We start from the raw sequence: 16991 nt of genomic DNA on the forward strand, positions 1-16991 counted from the left end.
GGAATGATGCAAACTACCTGCACGTTGATGTTTTTCCAGTGTGGGAGGAAAATCACAGAGCAGCAATAGCGCTTAACGGAGGGAAAACATTTCGGCAGACTTACAAACACCCGCGCGCGCACACACACACACACACACAGACACATATACAGAGACACACACGCACTGACCCATACATCACAGTGATGAAGTGCTCACATCAGAGTACAGCCAATCCGTCCTTCATCAATGTGACAGTGGCGGCGAAGGGGCCCTTGTCCCCCGCTGCCACCGCCGTGACCAACGCAACCCGCCGCAACACCCTGCGACATGTCACACTACACACACTACAAGTCCATCAATCTGGACTTGCGGTCACACACATTCCTCACACATGCACGTGCACACACATAGCAAACGGTGCTGCTTGATAGGATACAATGTTTCCACATTGTAAGATGGTTTATTTATCTGTCGCCCGACCTTTATTAACTATACAGGCAGCATTTAATTGACTTTCTAAAGCTATACTATACTACATGATAGAACAAAAAAAAACAAAAAAGTAAAACTACTCAGCTTTTGCACTGGACCATTACTCTATTACTCATTCAAACTGCTCTCATTGCTAGAGAACTCGGAATCTTTTTGCACAGTTGTTAAAAAAAAGAAAGAAATTGTACCGGCATTACCAGATTACTAGCAACCTTTTATTGCTCAGTGACTGTTTTTCTCAATGTCTTTATGTCTCAAAAGTATTCTCTGTCAATTCAGTGTCTGCTGTCCAACTACAGGAGACAAATTCCTTGTGTGTTTTTGACATACTTGGCGAAATAAAGATGATTCTGATTCTGGTTCTGATTCTTTTGGAAACACCTGACAGACATAACGGAGAGGGCAGTTTGTTGGAAATCTTCTCTGGCCATTTCCATACTAGTTGTTATCTGTTATGCTTTCAGCTACATGCTATTTGCATTAGCAACAGTGTGTGGGTGTGCGTCCAATTAATATTTTATTAACCATATTGCTCATATTTTAAAGAGCAGCCTGACGCTTGCCTGTGTTGCAGGGGGTTCAATTTCCTGGTATCCTTCTGTGGTGGCCTCACAAAAAGAGAAGAAGAACAACCTAGCTATATGTCCTTTACCATCCTCAATAATTTCTCTCCAACATACTGTAGACCAGTGTTTCCTAACCAGGGGTACGCGTGGCCCGAGGGCTACGTGAGCATACTGCAAGGGGACGTGGAAACAGGCTTGCACAGATCTCACGGAATACATTTAAAAAAAAAATGTAACTGTAATCTGGTACAGTTCCTGAAAAAAAAGACAAAATCATATTACAGGTACATTTATTAAAACATTTGATTATTTTGCACAGTTATATTTTTAAAGTGGGGAGAGGCTGGCTGTGATTTGAGCACTCGCCCACTTTTCCACTAGCAGGCCATGCAACCTTGTCAGCAGTTTAGCAGAGCAACAAGTGGGCACAACATACAGTAGCTTCATGGACCGGAGCCACCACGGCCACTGGCTGAATGGCTGTGTCGCCATCACAAAAGCAGCTTGTTAAAAATCGAAGGAATGGACGGTGACTGGATGATATGCACTGGAGGACTTATTCATTTTGGATAACATTTACAAAGACAACTGAGCTGTCAGAGTCATTCGGACTGCTGGTGACTTTGGCTATGCGGGAGCTAGTGAGCTAGCTCAGGGGCCCGCAGCTAAGTTGTAAATAAACATTTCACTATCTTGTCACAAATCACTCACTGCTTTACTATTTAAACACCATATTACACTGCTATTTTTTTAAAGTAGCCCTCCCAACCCTGCGTGGAAACATTTAATAATCTATTTCCAAGATGATAAGTCAATATTTTTAGTCATTTCATCAGCCCATCTGTAAAATAGTATGTGTGCGCTACAATTATTGTAGTTTACCCGCGAAGACAATAGCCTTGCCAAAATCAAAACAGTCGTGTACAAGCAAAGATGGATACATGGCTGAAACGTCCAGTTGCTCAGGATTCAGGAGAGGATTCATATACCACTCGGTAAATGTTATGAGAATTATATATATTATTTATTTTGATTTCATATTTTTGTATTTATATTATTTATTTTCAAGGCAAGATAGTATTTATTTTTGTTTAATTTGAGTTAAAAAGAAGACAATGCCTGAGAATTAAATGTTCATATTAAGGAGAGGAAATAAAAAGTTTTGTTAAGTTCTTCTTTTCAAGAATCATCAACACATAAAAGTGAGGGTATACTTATGGTATGACAAAAATGTTCAGGGGGTTCAAAAGACAAAAAAGGTTGGGAAGCACTGGTGTAGACTATTTTGTTGTATTTCTCTATGTGATAGAACAGTATTACCAATTTTTGGAAGCTCTTTGGCTTTGTGAATTATATGTTGTTTATTAGTGATGATGAGCAAAAGAGAACCATGGTAATGATGTGAAAACCAGTGCATCCAACAAAACCCAATGCAGCTCTGCTTACCTTTTGGCTTTGAGATGATAGCTGGGGTATTTTCTGCAGGATAGTGTTTTAGACAGTGTAGTGCTGCTGTGTGTTGAAAACTGTGGCTCTTCAGATAAAGAAAGGTCGGAAAGAAGGCAGAAATATCGGCATGGGGGTGGCTGGTATCATGTACATTTTCCACTCTGTTACATCACAATCTGGTGAAATTCAGAACAGCTTGCTCACAGGTACTTTTTGTTTTTACTTTGTTGTTGTGAAAAAAAAACATTTTCCTTGTAATAATAGTACTTTAAAGTTTTTTTTTCTCTCTTAATGTTAGGACTATTGTAGCAAAGTGAAACCTTTTTCTCATAATACTACGATTTCATTCATTCATCTTCCGTTCCGCTCATCCCCACTAGGGTTGCGGGCGTGCTGGAGCCTATCCCAGCTATCATCGGGCAGGAGGCGGGGTACACCCTGAGCTGGTTGCCAGCCAATCGCAATACTATGACTTTATTTTTGAAATATATATATTTTTTATATAAATAACTCTGTGGCACGGTGGACGACTGGTTGGAATGTCTGCCTCACAGTTCTGAGGTCCGGGGTTCAATCCCCGGCCCCGCCTGTGTAGAGTTTGCATGTTCTCCCCGTGCCTGCGTGGGTTTTCTCCGGGCACTCCGGTTTCCTCCCACATCCCAAAAACATGCATGGTAGTTTAATTGAAGACTCTAAATTGCCCATAGGTATGAATGTGAGTGCAAATGGTTGTTTGTTTGTTTGTGCCCTGCGATTGGCTGGCAACCAGTTCAGGATGTACCCCGCCTCCTGCCCGATGATAGGTGGGATAGGCTCCAGCACGCCCGCGACCCTTGTGAGGAGAAGCGGCTCAGAAAATGGATGGATAGATAAATAACTCTTGGTAAAAACTAAGGTTTTATTCTTGTAAAATTACTCCCCTCTAATTATAATGATTTTAATCTGTTAACATTAGGCATTTTTTTTCTCTGGTAATTTTATGACCTAATACTTGAAATAGAATAGAATTTTTTCTTGTAATATTATGCCTTTAATCTCATGAAATTATTTTAATGGGGGCGGTATATTGTAAATTAGACCACGGTTAGGTCACAATCCGGTTCGCTTACACACACATTTCCAGATATAGACAGGCAGCTCACCAAAGATTTACTAGGCACTCCCAACTATTTCTACAGGCAATTAAAAAGTACATTTTCCATAATTCTGTACTGTTACTGTAAAACATTGCCTGTAAAGTATTCAAAAGTTTTACTACGACAAACAATGGTCTTTTGGAATGGATTTATTCTATTTCTGTGAAAGGAATGTTAACAAACCCAAACAAATTAAAGATTGAACAGCCAGTAGAACGTATTGTCTTGAAGTGAATGCATCAAGCTTAAAGGCATTGTTTTTCTCTTTTATGAGTAAACGCCGCACGCAGGCCTTGTGTGGACATGCTCCTGTCGAACCCCTGCAAAGTATTTTTCACTGGGGGGCAAGCTAGAGGGCAGAGTGACGCTTGTGTTGGTGGTGCATTCCTATCTTGGTCAACTTACCTTCATGACTTGAGGTCTGTGTAACATCCTTCATATAAGTGATTCATTTGTCACACGTTAAAGTGAATTAAACGGGACCAGCCCCATGCGGCAATGTGTCAGTCAACTCTTAGCCCAGACGTGTGTGTGCGTGTGTACGTGTGCGTGCGTGTGTGTACTCTGGTGGCCATCAATATTACATCGCGCTCCACTTTTCAGCCTTGATTGTCGCGTTGGAAATATACATATACGACGAGAGGTTAGAGGAGCGAAGCTTGGTACGCCATCCTCGTTCCCATGGCAATCCTGAGGTTGAGTGACAGCTCAGCAAGGAGGCTTCGGGGCGGGCGAATCCACAGAAGTTTGTTGATGTTTCACTGGTTTAAGGATCATCGGGGACGAAGAAGGGAGTACGAAAAGCTGGTGAGCGAAGTTCTTTGTCAACTTTGATGAAGTTTCATTTTCTACTTTTCATAACTCATCAAATTTGATCAAGTTTAACGCAGAGATGCATCTAAAATCAATGAAAATCCATAACATTTCTGTAAATCGTTTTGAATACCATAACATTGTGGAAACATCGAGGGTAGCAGAGTGGTCGAGCGGTTACCATGTGTGCCTCTCAGTTCTGAGGTTCTGGGTTTGAATCTCAGTTGTGGAGTTTGCAGATTCTCTCTGTGTTTGCGTGGGGTTTCTCCCTCATTCCAATAAGTTAGGTTCATAGAAGACTTTAAATTGTCCAAAGGTGTAAACGTGTAATCGTGGTTGTCTGTCTCTCTGTGCCCTGGGATTGGCTGGCAATATTAACTACTGTGGGAAGTAAAAAGAAAACAAAAGGATTAACTCAGTTCACATAGATTCCTGGGAATATTCTTCTTCTGTTCTCAATTTTTTCTTCTGTTCACACCCCTTGTTAAGTGTCACAATTAAAAAAAAAAAAAAAAAAAAAAGAAAAAAAAGCACAGTTCAAACACCACCATTTCATCCATAATTAATTTATATAGTTCACAATTTATATATAACTAATTTATGTAAGTCTAAGGTCAAATTTCAAATTGTACAGCCTGCTTAACTAAGTCCCACTGTCCTTTAATGTAAGAGGCTGTGGTCACAAGCAGTGTTGGAAATGTACTTGGTTGCAATTGCAAGTTGAAAATGTAATAGGAGTGTAACTATTTCAGTTACTTTTTCAAAGTATAATAACTAATTAAATTTGATTACCTTTTGATTACTTTTCTTAATTTTGAATGAATCCATCAACAGGACCCATGGATCGTTTCTGCAAAAAAGAATTACTGGCTCAAAACCATAGATCATTATTTTGAAATTAACCACATTTGTTCTTTACAGAAATAATAAATGATAACAAAACATGATGAAATGTAAATACATAATGAAAAATGTTTATTGCATTTTATGTGTACAGTATACGGAAAACCAGCATGCCGTACCATGTTGACCTAATGACAAATGTGCACAATTTAGAGAATACATGACAACCCAGATAAGCGAATGTGCCAAAAAAAAGTCCAAAATAATAAAGATGAAACTGTTCAAAAGTCAATGTTCATATACATATATACAGCTAACCTGGTCTAACCATTTCAGAATCTCAGATAAAATTGTGCCAGGAGGTGACGCTTTGAGGTCACATTTGGAAAGCAATGTCATGTTTGAGACTACGTCAGAATGACACAAGACCAGAGAGAGCCAATCACAAGTGTCGGCTTTAGAAGGAGGAAGTGATAGAAGAAAAGCTATTGGATGAATCCGAGCTTTTTATGATGATTTTTCACATTTACTCCCAATAATGTAAGGGATTACAATTACGTACAACTTGTAATTAAACCACTTAACATCATTACATGTATTCCGTTACTCCCCAACACTTGTCATCAGTAGGTGGCGCTACATCAGGACAGATACATTGTAAACTCTTGGAGTCAATCGGTGATGGATGTTAAAACCTTGTATTGTTAATCCTCTTGTGGCACGGCTGCGCCGCGTTAAAAACTTGAATGTCCTCAAGTGTCGGGATATAGAACATCCTAAAGTCTTGCCTTGGATCCGTGATAAAAGTTTTCTTCCCACACTATCTTTATTGATTAGGCCCAAAGACGAGCGCGTCCCCCATGTGCGAGAAGGGTGACGCGCAAGGGGGGGAAATGCAATGTGATGCAACGATTAAAGAAACCAATGTAATATCATTTCCATAATCGTTCGCCTGTCATGGATTTCAAAAATAAATAAAAATCGGAGGAGACGGGGATGAAGCTCGGGCAGGTCTCTTAATTAGCCATCCTCACCATCAGCTGTTTGCTGTCTCTTCTGTTTCGCAAAATTTGTCGCAGACGCCGTGGGGATGAAGGAGGGAGGAGGAGGGGAAGACATGAAGAAACGCTCCTTACTTTGAATAGGAACTCAAAGTGCATATGTTTGTGCTTGAAATGCTGCATACGTTTCCACGTGGGCTGCACGGTGTCCTTGTGCAGTAAATTCCAGCCACTGTGCTGTGGCACATTAGTGTGTCGTAACAGATCAATACGTGCGTGTGTACTGACTACAAATAATGTATCTTTATTCATTTATCAATGCCAGCTACCTATAGATTTTTGGGACATTTTGGGACCTGTTTTGTTTGGTGTGCTGTGAGACTTTTCCAATTAAAAAGATGTGCCTTGGCTCAATAAGATTTGGCTAGCACTGGAATAGTGATTAGCATGTCTGCCTCACAGTTCCCGAGGTTCTTGATTTGAATGTTAGCTGTGAAGTTTCCATGTTCTCCCTATGCTTGCGTGGGTTTTCTCAGTGTATGCCGACTTCCTGCCACGTTCCAAAAACGTGTTCGGCACAATGAAGACACCCTTAATAGTCCATCGGTGTGAATGGGAACGCGAAAGAGGCAGGATAGGTTGCGGGTGAACTGGAGCCTAACGAGGACAAGCCCTACTTTAGTCTCCACATACGTTTATAAGTCAAGTTAGGTTGTTTTGTTTTTTTTAAGAAAGAGAGTGATAAAACTAGCTTTTATAGCCACCTTGCTGATGTTGATGCCCCTACTGGCTTGTAATGAGGAGAATAGCATCTCTGTTGTTGCATGGATGACTCCACTTGAGCAGTTTTAATATCGGGTGGACCAATCAGGACACCTAAAAGGTTTCAAAAGATTTCTGCATGTCTTTCTTAATTTTATGGGAAATAAAATATTTTTATTTTTTGAAAAACACTGACAACAGGGACAACACTGGTTTTTAAAGCAACATATGAAAGTAACTATTTTACCTTGAAATAACAGCTTCTGAGTCATGTTGATGCCGCACGGACTTGGAATGAGAAGAATAGTTTCTCTGTTGTTGCCATGACGACTTAACAGCTCAGGCTCTTACTTACTTACTTTTAAGTGGAGATGAAATCCTGACTGTGGTCTTGTTAGTATGTTTTCCAATTTTTTCAAAGGAAGAGCTTAGCAGATGTGACAATACTATATTTTAAAGTTACATATACAGGCGTGTGAAAAAGCGTTTGCTCCCTTCGTGAATTCTTATTTTCTTGCATGTTCGGCACCTTTAAATGTTTCCCCTCATGAAACAAACTTAGATATTAATCAAAGACAACAAAAAAGTAAACAAAAAAATGGAGTTTTTAAATGAAGGTTTTTATTATTGGGGGGGTTAAAACATAACTGTGGTTTATCATACCCGAGTTCAATTTCTCTAGCCACACCCAGGCCTGATACTGGCACACCCGTTCTCAATCAAGAAATCACTTCAATAAGGCCTGCATGACAAACTGAAGTAGATCCTCAGAAGCTTGACATCATGCCGAGAGCTAAAGAAATTCATGAACAAATGAGAAAGAAAGTAATAGAGATCTATCATTGTGGGAAAGGTTATAAAGCCATTTCTAAAGCCTTGGGACTCCAGCGAACCACAGTGAGCGCCGTGAGCCACAAATGGCGAAAACACAGAACAGTAGTGAACCTTCCCAGGAGTGGCTGGCCGACCAAAACCACCCAGGAGTGAAATGACGACTCATCAAAGAGGTCAGAAAAGACCTCACAACAACATACAAAGAACTGTTGGCCTCATTTGCTTCAGTTAAGGGCAGTGTTCATCACGCCACCATAAGAAAGACACTGGACAAAAATGGCCTGTTTGCTGCCTACTGTCCACAAGCAAGGCATTGTCCCCATCACCCCAGCTCAAGTGGTGCAGCACTCTTTCACTCTGAATCTCTCCTTGCATGCCTGCATGTGCGTGATCTACTTCTTTGTCTTGTGTACAACACAAAGTATACATCAGAGTGCGAGTTCAATTTCCCTTTGAGGGACTATAATGAGTATTATTAATTAAAAATACATATAACAGCTTCGTTCATGCCACATTGGCTTGCAATGAGGATAATAATGGCTTTGTCGTCGCCATGACAACCTAACTTGAGTGGTTTTTAATATTGGCGGCCCAGCCAGGATACTTCTCGAGATTTAATGCTATTCCTGCAGGACCTCATTATTTTTATGAGATGATCGTGTTGAGAGTTAATGGTATTTGCCCCCCCCCCAAAAAAAAGATTGACAACAGTGACAAACTCGCTTTTAACGGTATGTAATAGTTGCACATCGATTTGCTATCAGAATCATGTTTGTTCATGAATGCTTTAAAGAATTCCTTAGCGCATCAATGCCATGGACAGGGTAACAGAAATTAACACAGATCCTACGGTAAATATAAACCTTCAAACAACTGCTACATTCACGCAACACATCACAGCAAAAAGAGCATACAACAAAAGAGAGCTACAAATAGTATTTAAACACCAACATGTTCAAGCTTGTTGCTAGCATGTAATGTGAAACGCTATAGATGGGTTAACGGAAATTAACATAGATGTTATGGAAATGATAAACCTTCAGACAACTGCTACTTGAATCCACACGGCGCAGCAAGACATAAATACTGCATAAAACAATACAGTGGACCCCCACTATTAGCTGGGCATCGACACCGGGCCGGACCTCGAGTAGCAAAAATCTGCGGATAATTGACGGACGGATTGCATTGTTTAACTCCCAAAAAATCTTGAATAAGCAGCGATACACTGCGAATAAGTGTTTTCGGGGTTGATTCCATTTCAAAAAAAGAAAACAAAAAGAAAAAAGAAAAAACATGAAAACAATTGGGGGGAAAAAAGTAGGCGTGGGCATAAACATTGCCTAATCGATGCATTACTATATTCCTCTCCCCAATTCAATATAATGTAAAGTCAGCAAATCCTCCGAATCGATTCACCCCCCCTGGCCAGTAGGGAGCACTTTGCATGTGATCTGCATCGTAGGGACGAAGGTCACGCTTGACCAAAGCACAACAAAATGGTGACCAAATATTTCGATTCCAGCAGCGGCGTAAAACCAGAACCTTCAACTTTTAAATCTGATGTTTGGGGTTATTTTGGATTCCCGTGTAAATCCAGAACACAGGAAGTAGACAAAAGTAAGGTCTTTTGTTGGCTTTGTCATGCAGAAGCTTTATTTACATCACAATTTGCAAGAGGAAAGACATATTATGGGTGGCACGGTGGGCGACTGGTTAGAGCGTCAGCCTCACAGTTCTGAGGACCGGGGTTCAATCCCCGGCCCCGCCTGTGTGGAGTTTGCAGGTTAATTGAATACTCTAAATTGCCCGTAGATGTGAATGTGAGTGCGAATGGTTGTTTGTTTGTATGTGCCCTACGATTGGCTGGCGACCAGTTCAGGGTGTACCCCGCCTCCTGCCCGATGATAGTTGGGATAGGCTCCAGCACGCCTGTGACCCTAGTGAGGAGAAGCGGCACAGAAAATGGATGGATGGATGGAAGGAAGACATATTATTTAAGTTTACATGCATACATACATCTTACTTACTTGATCTTGAAGCATTTAAATAAATATCGAATTGAATCACAACATAAAGAAGTCGAATTGAATTGTGAGGTTCTTAAAAATACCCAGCGCTAATATATTGTCTCTTCTCTGTGGGAGCAACGACTATTGCAGTAGTTGGGGACCTTCTCCGCCTCTCATTGTTGCTCTTAAAATGCTATGTAAAAAAAATATATATAATAATAATTATAAAGTGGCGGTGCGAAAGTTGAACCGCGTTCATTCTCTATAACAGCTTCTGAGTCACACTTAGTGTCACGGCCCAACCATCCAAAATCGGTGGACCAGCCAGAAAAACCTCATTTTGTGTTAGCACTGGGTTAATGAATTTTAGAAAGTCTGTCAGGTAAGTTTTTTTTTTTTTTAAGATGGTCGATAATCCATCCATCATCAGTGAAAACATGAGCCGTGTGTCATTAATGCGCACCAACCTCCCTCCCCGTTCGCACGGCATAATGGGATGAGACCGCGGGGCTCGCCCACATCACACCACTCCTGCTCTATTCATGAAGCCGGCGCCCGATTGGCCGAGCGCAGCAAGGCCACAAGCTCAAAGGGTTGTGAAAAGTGCGAAGCGAGGTGTGTTTGGGGGGTGAGCGCGGCGAGGTGATTACTGGGGCTCCTAATTTGAGTAATGAGGAGGCCAGCGTAAGACGAGTAAGTACGTGTCGGGAATAAGGATGCGGGAGACGGGACCTGTACGCTAACCTAACCAACATCTAGTTTGAGACAACATGGTGCAATGCTAACAAGTGGTTAGCACGTCTGCCTCAGCCGAGAGGTCCTTCACAAACAACACTAATGGGCAGTGTTAACTCATTAGATGTAGCGGGATTATGTAATTTAATTTTTAAAAAATTATGTAACTATAATCTATTACATTACTTGGAGAAAATGTGTAATTAAATTACAGTTGCTCTTGGAAATTTCCATAATTACAATTTTAGTTCCATTTAAAAAATAGCTTTGAAATAATTTAGAAAAGATCAGATTTTTTTTCACATCACTTCCCCCCCCCGTCTAAAGTCAACGCTTGTGATTGACTCTCTCTGGTCAAGTGCAATTCTGCGGTAGTCCAAATACAACCTCGAAGCGCCACCTTGTGGCACAATCTGTTAGTTTGGCTGAGATTTGAAAAGGTTCGACTCATAGTTACACTTGAACACGCGCGAGAACACTGACTTCTGAACAGATTCATTTTTAAAATTTGGGACTTTTTTTAAATGGAAGATTCACTTATCTGCGTTGTCATATGAAGGGATATTGTCTTAATTGTTCACTTTTGTCATTAGGTCAACATGGTATTATGTTTTCCATATGCTGCACAAATATAATGCAACAAACCTTATTTAATTATGTATTTACATTTCATCATGTTTTGTTATCCGTTTATTATTTGTGTAAAGAACAAATATGTGGTTAATGCCGAAATAATGATCTATGGTTGTAATACACTTTTTTAGAAGAATCATCCGCCGGTTTTGTCGATGCATTCATTCAAAATTAATAACAGTAATCCAAAGGTAATGAAATGTAATTAGTTAGATTATGTTGAGAAATTGAAATTGGTACACTACGATAACATTTCCAAGACGGTAACTTGCAATTGTAACCAGTAGTCAGTCAAACACATACTGTATAGAAAATGAATACACTCCCAAAGAGCTTCAGGAAGCCAAACGTCCCAGAGGGGAACCGGCCACACTAGGCCACGCCCCCTTTAAAGGCGCACAGTTGTTGGAACGAATTCAACTTGTAAGTCAAAGTACCACTGTACCTCCTTTTTTTTTGTGCCCAGAATCTGATCATGGGGAAGTTTTTAGTCTAAGTTTATTGTTGTGGTGTTTATGGAGACAAAATAAGGCATTCGGAACAAAATGGTTGTCATTCCTAAATGGTCAATTTTCACATGTATTAACTAAGTGTAACCTCATTAGCGGAGGTAATATATGCATGTTTCACTGGTTGTTATAAACTGCTAAAGATGAAACAGAGAGGCTTACAAGTCAGTGTTACATCAATATGACTCTGAAGCTGTTCAGGTATAATTGTTACATATCATTTCTTGAAAAACGAGGCAGTATTTTACACAAAATAGTCGTCATTCCTGAATAGGTGAATGCCATATTTTGGAGAGAATTCTTCAACGAAATGTAAGATTACGCACATGAACAAAAACGTGTTGGAACCAGGAAACAAATGGACCAAATTACATTTTTTTTAAAGCAACAGTATGTAATAGTTAGAATAATACCTTCAGAGTCATGCTGATGTTATACTCACTTGTAAACGTCTCTTTCTCTTCTTTAGCTATTCATACCAATGGTGGACCAGCCAGGACGCATCTCGTGAGGATTTGTGTGTGTGTGTGTGTGTGTGTGTGGGAAATTACACACATACACACACAGACACATGTTGGAGCCTGGAAACAAATGGACCAAATTTTCCTTGAGATTTCTGTACTTGTTGTTTTTGAAAGCAACAGTAAGTAATAACTGTAACTGGGAATAAGAGCTTCAGAGTCACGTTACACTGTGACACTGACTTTTCAGCGTCTCCGTGTTGTCTTTAGCTGGTGGACCAGCCAGGACACATCTGGCTGCCATTCCTAAATGCAAAATGTATGTGATCCAGCTGTAACCTTCTTGGTGGCAGTCTTACAGTATGTGCATTTTAGTGATTCCTGTTCATAATGGCTGTCATTAACATCTCTTCCTGTGTGTGCGTGCGTGTGCGGGTTCAGGTCCTGGAGCGTCTCTTCCAGAAAGGCTTCAGCGTGGCGGCGTCCTGCGGCGGCGGCGTGGACTCGTCGCAATTCAGCGAGTACGTGTTGTGCCGTGAGGACCGGCGGAGTCTCTCCATCAACACGCCCATCAGGATAAAACAGGAACCTCTGGACTAGAGACCCAGGGAAGGGACCGCCCGGCCAAATCCACCGGGAATCCCCGACCACACACCCACGCCCTCATAGCAGAGGCACGTCCAACCTTCTGAGGGGAATGTAGACGCGGAAAAAAAAATTATAATAATTGAAACAAAGGTTTGGAATTCTGCCCAAAGAGCAAACAAACACGTGAGCAGCTTATTTGAACCTTTAGGACCACCGTGACCACCGCGACCGATCATTATGGAGGTTTCCTACTTGGAAGAAGACGGACACACGGAAAAAAAATAATTTAAAGAATGACTGGGATTATTTCTCCAATATGAAGGACGTACAGTATTATGTTCGTTATGTGGAGCTTGTTGGGAGGGAGGGTTTTTTGGTAGGAAGCGGCTGGCAATGCATTCCGGATGGCGTCGCTTTTTCATTGTATTCCCCCCCCCCCCCCCCCCCACAAACACGGTCGGTTTATGTTCTCCTTCAACATATCTCTAGAGGACTTTGAGTCACAGTTTTAATGAATGTTTTTCAAAAAGACGCCAATAGTTTACCAGTACATCTCGCCAAGGCAGGAGGCGTACTCTAAATGTTCGGTAACGTTTGATTTTTTTTTTTTTTTTTTTTTTTGCACTTAATCGTCTGCCAGAGCATGGTTCTGCTGTGTCCACATGGACACAGGTATTTTAGAAGTGTTTTTTTAATTACTTTTTATTACACTAGCACTATATTTATCTTCCCCAACCAAAAATACAATACATTGCTAATCAATGAAAAAACATGTATCTCCACATTTTTAGGAAAATGATATATATTTTTTTGATAGAAACAACCAAATTAAATGACTGTTTAAAAAACAAAATGAGATACATGGAGAAAATCAATCAAATTGTATTAATTTATTTTACTTGTCCCCCTAACAAAAACATGCAATACATTGCCCTCCAATGAAAAACATGTATCTCCAAATTGTTTCCTTTTTAACCAAAATATAAAAAATGGATTGGCGATACATGCTTCTCATTTGACACCAGTGAAAAATAGCAATAGTTAATTTATTTTTTCTTTATATTTTTTTCCACAACAAAAATATAAATATTTGGCCAATGAAAAACATTTATATCCACAATTTTGTCTTTTTAAAATCAAAACATGAAGAAAAATATTTTTCTGATCAAAAATGATATATGTTATAAAATAAACTGGAGAGCCATAATTAAAATAATACAATTTTTATTCTCAACAAAAAAGACAGTACGTTGCTGTCCAATTAGGAGATAGCAACTCCTACTACTACATCTATATATATGAATATATATATATATATATATATATATATATATATATATATATATATAATTATTGGTCAAGTACAAGTACTGTAAAGCCAAGAGCATCGCCAAAGAAACCGGTTTTGCTAATCAGAAGGTGAAAGACAGCTGTTTTGTCAAAAGCCACCTCAACAAAAACAACAAAAGCAAACTGAAGGAAAGGGAACTCATTTGTGTAGTGAAAAAAAATCACTCAAAAAATACATTCAATTAATTTCAAATCTCATTTGAATTCATTTAAAATCAATACATTTTATGAAAAAAACATTTAAAAAAAGTACATGTGTTCATGTGGACATGGCCTTTTCAAGTCATTTTCAACTACACTGTAGGTACCAAAGCTGACAGGGTACGTATTTTATTGATTGTACAAAGATGTTTTTTTTTTTAACAGTGTGTTTAAAAAATAAAGAAATAAAGGGGCACGTGCAGTGCTGGTTCCAAAGATCTCTCACTGACTTAACTGACTGACAGTCCACAATAGAGCCACCAACTTTCCATCTCGACGCAGATTAGCTGAGGAGCGCCTTTTTTGGCAGAGAGCATTTCTTTTCTTTTTCAGGGTGGTTGCGCTCCCCACAAAGAAGTGGTCGTGGGCGGGCCGTGTTTTCTCTCCATCAAAGCTCGGGGTGCGTGCGTCATGTTCCACATGCTCTTTGTTGCTTTTCAAACACATTGATGGGAAAGATTGGATGTTTGTGGGTGCTTTCTATACACATATATATATATATATATATATAAACTGTCTTTTTTTCCCGGATTGGAAGAAAGATGGTTGTGGCATCGGCCTCCCACACTCCCAACAAAGCAGTACTGGCTCTTCTCCATTGGGGGCGCTCATAGAATCAAACCACACTTGCGACGAGGATTTTGGAGCTCACCATGTTGGGTTCCTGCGCCAGTGGAAATAAAGACTCCCAAAAGATTGCTCTGAGAACGGCTTTTTCCAGGGTTAAATTTGAATCCACTAAAGACGCTGTTTTCCTCTGGACGGGGTGTTATTTATTTGGTTTGGCAGCAATAAACGCACCCCCTCGCAGCCCTCGGACCACTTGGAACCACATGAGCACACCCAATTATCCGGACTTGTGTTTTTAACCATTCAAAAAAGAAAAACCCTACAAAAAACAAAACATGAAAAGCATCACATTGTGTACATATGGACTGAGGCGTTTTAAAGGGTATAATAATAATAATAATAATGTACATTATTTAAAGTGTTTAACAACAATTAGACTGTGGTGTTAAAGGGCATGTGTTATTTTGCAGTGTCTTCTTCATTTGACTTTTCTGGCATATTTGCAATAATAAAAGGATGTTCTGTATAGCCCTGTGTGTCTTCTTGCTTTGCCCTTTCCATATTTATAATTTCAATTTCAATTTAAAAGAAGTTTTACTTTGGTAAATCATTTGGAATATTACAAGACAAATGTTTTATTTATTTACAAAAAGCAATCACCTCAAAAATCTTCCAGTGTGGGTGCTGTTTTGAATATTTGCATTATTTTGGGTTTTAAAAAGTACAAAAAAAACAACAACATTCTCCATTCTTTTTAATTTTGACAGGAACAGTGACACTTTTGTTTTTAAAAAAAACTTGCTTTTCGAGCAAACATTTGCTGTTTTTGGCTATTGAAAACTGCAACTGTTATAAACTTGTACATGCCACCACTGAACACATGCATCCTTCATTTTTATACAGCCCACAATTTGTTGGGTTTTGACAGGAAGCGAAACAGGAATAACAATGCTCTTTTTTTCAATCTGCTTCCAAACCTTCCAAATGCCATCTGTCTCAAATGCAAGGCGGAAACAACCAATCAGAATAGCTTGAAAAAGGACATTTTGGGCAGTTCCAACCCAAATTATCTTGCAAAAATGAGAAAAGGATATCAAAGAGTATAAAACCTAAAATTTAAAAAAAAAAAATGATAGACGACGACTGGTTAGCACATCTGCCTCACAGTTCTGAGTTGAAATCCCAGCCTCGCCTGTATGGAGTTTGTATGTTCTCCCCGTGCCTGCGTGGGTTTCCTCCCACATCCCCAAAACATGCATGGTAGGTTGATTGAAGACACTAAATTGCCCACAGGTGTGAATGTGAGTGCGAATGGTTGTTTGTTTACATGTGCCCTGCGATCGGCTGGCGACCGGTTCAGGGTGTACCCCGCTTCTCGCCCAGAGATAGCTGGGATAGGCTCCAGCACGCCCGTGACCCTAGTGAGGAGAAGCGGTACAGAAAATAGATGGATGGGTGGATGATGGAAAAGGAGCTCTAAATGTTTTCTTTCCAGTACTACTTCTTGTAGTGTGCACTGCCTTAGAAATGGAGTGAGCTCCAATAAGAGTTGATTTTGGTAAAAATCCAAATGATAATAATGAAGAAATAAACAAAAGTCAGTGTTTTTTTCAGTTTAGTAAACAGCTTATTTATTTGTTTATAAAATAGGTACAAATACATCAGTATTGTTTGTCTTTTTTTCATTTCACACAAACAGGAAAATTCCAAGATATGTACAAGAGTTTACCAAAAATAACGTGGTTCTAATAAACACATAGGTCTTGTAAACAGTATTTACAAAGTATCCTTACGGTGAAAGTGTTCCTTTTTCATTTTTTTTTTTTTCCTTTGAATATTGTCCGAAGATTTTGGCTATAAAGCTGCAAGCAGTAAAAATGCCAAGAGCAAACAAGGTTGTTGTTATCAAAAAATCAGTCAAGATCGATGCTGTTGTGCTTGTTAAAGAACAGAAAATATAGGAAAATGTGCATAAAACCCAATTGATAAAAAAACAACAATGTAAAAATGAAAATATATTACAAGGCATGACTTTTGAGGGAAAGTGTCAATAC

The 16991-nt window shown here is 39.6% G+C and overlaps 1 protein-coding gene across 7 annotated transcripts in view; it reads left to right on the forward strand.

Annotated features, from left to right (window-relative positions):
• Positions 1–16991, forward strand: part of LOC133474145 (BTB/POZ domain-containing protein kctd15) — a 47994-nt gene that overhangs the window by 29182 nt on the left and 1821 nt on the right. For 4 of the 7 annotated variants that reach the window (XM_061765522.1, XM_061765521.1, XM_061765524.1 and 1 more), the window contains one exon: positions 12670–15465. The exons of 1 other annotated variant lie outside the window; for it this stretch is intronic. In XM_061765522.1, the coding sequence (XP_061621506.1) occupies positions 12670–12828 (159 nt within the window). In that variant the 3' untranslated portion in view covers positions 12829–15465. Of the gene's footprint in view, positions 1–1048; positions 2963–12236; positions 12411–12669; positions 15466–16991 lie in introns of those variants that run through there. 2 more of the 7 variants (XR_009787366.1, XM_061765526.1) reach the window with 2 other exon arrangements.

This window comes from Phyllopteryx taeniolatus, chromosome 2 (assembly GCF_024500385.1).
Source record: "Phyllopteryx taeniolatus isolate TA_2022b chromosome 2, UOR_Ptae_1.2, whole genome shotgun sequence".
Classification (NCBI taxonomy): domain Eukaryota; kingdom Metazoa; phylum Chordata; class Actinopteri; order Syngnathiformes; family Syngnathidae; genus Phyllopteryx; species Phyllopteryx taeniolatus.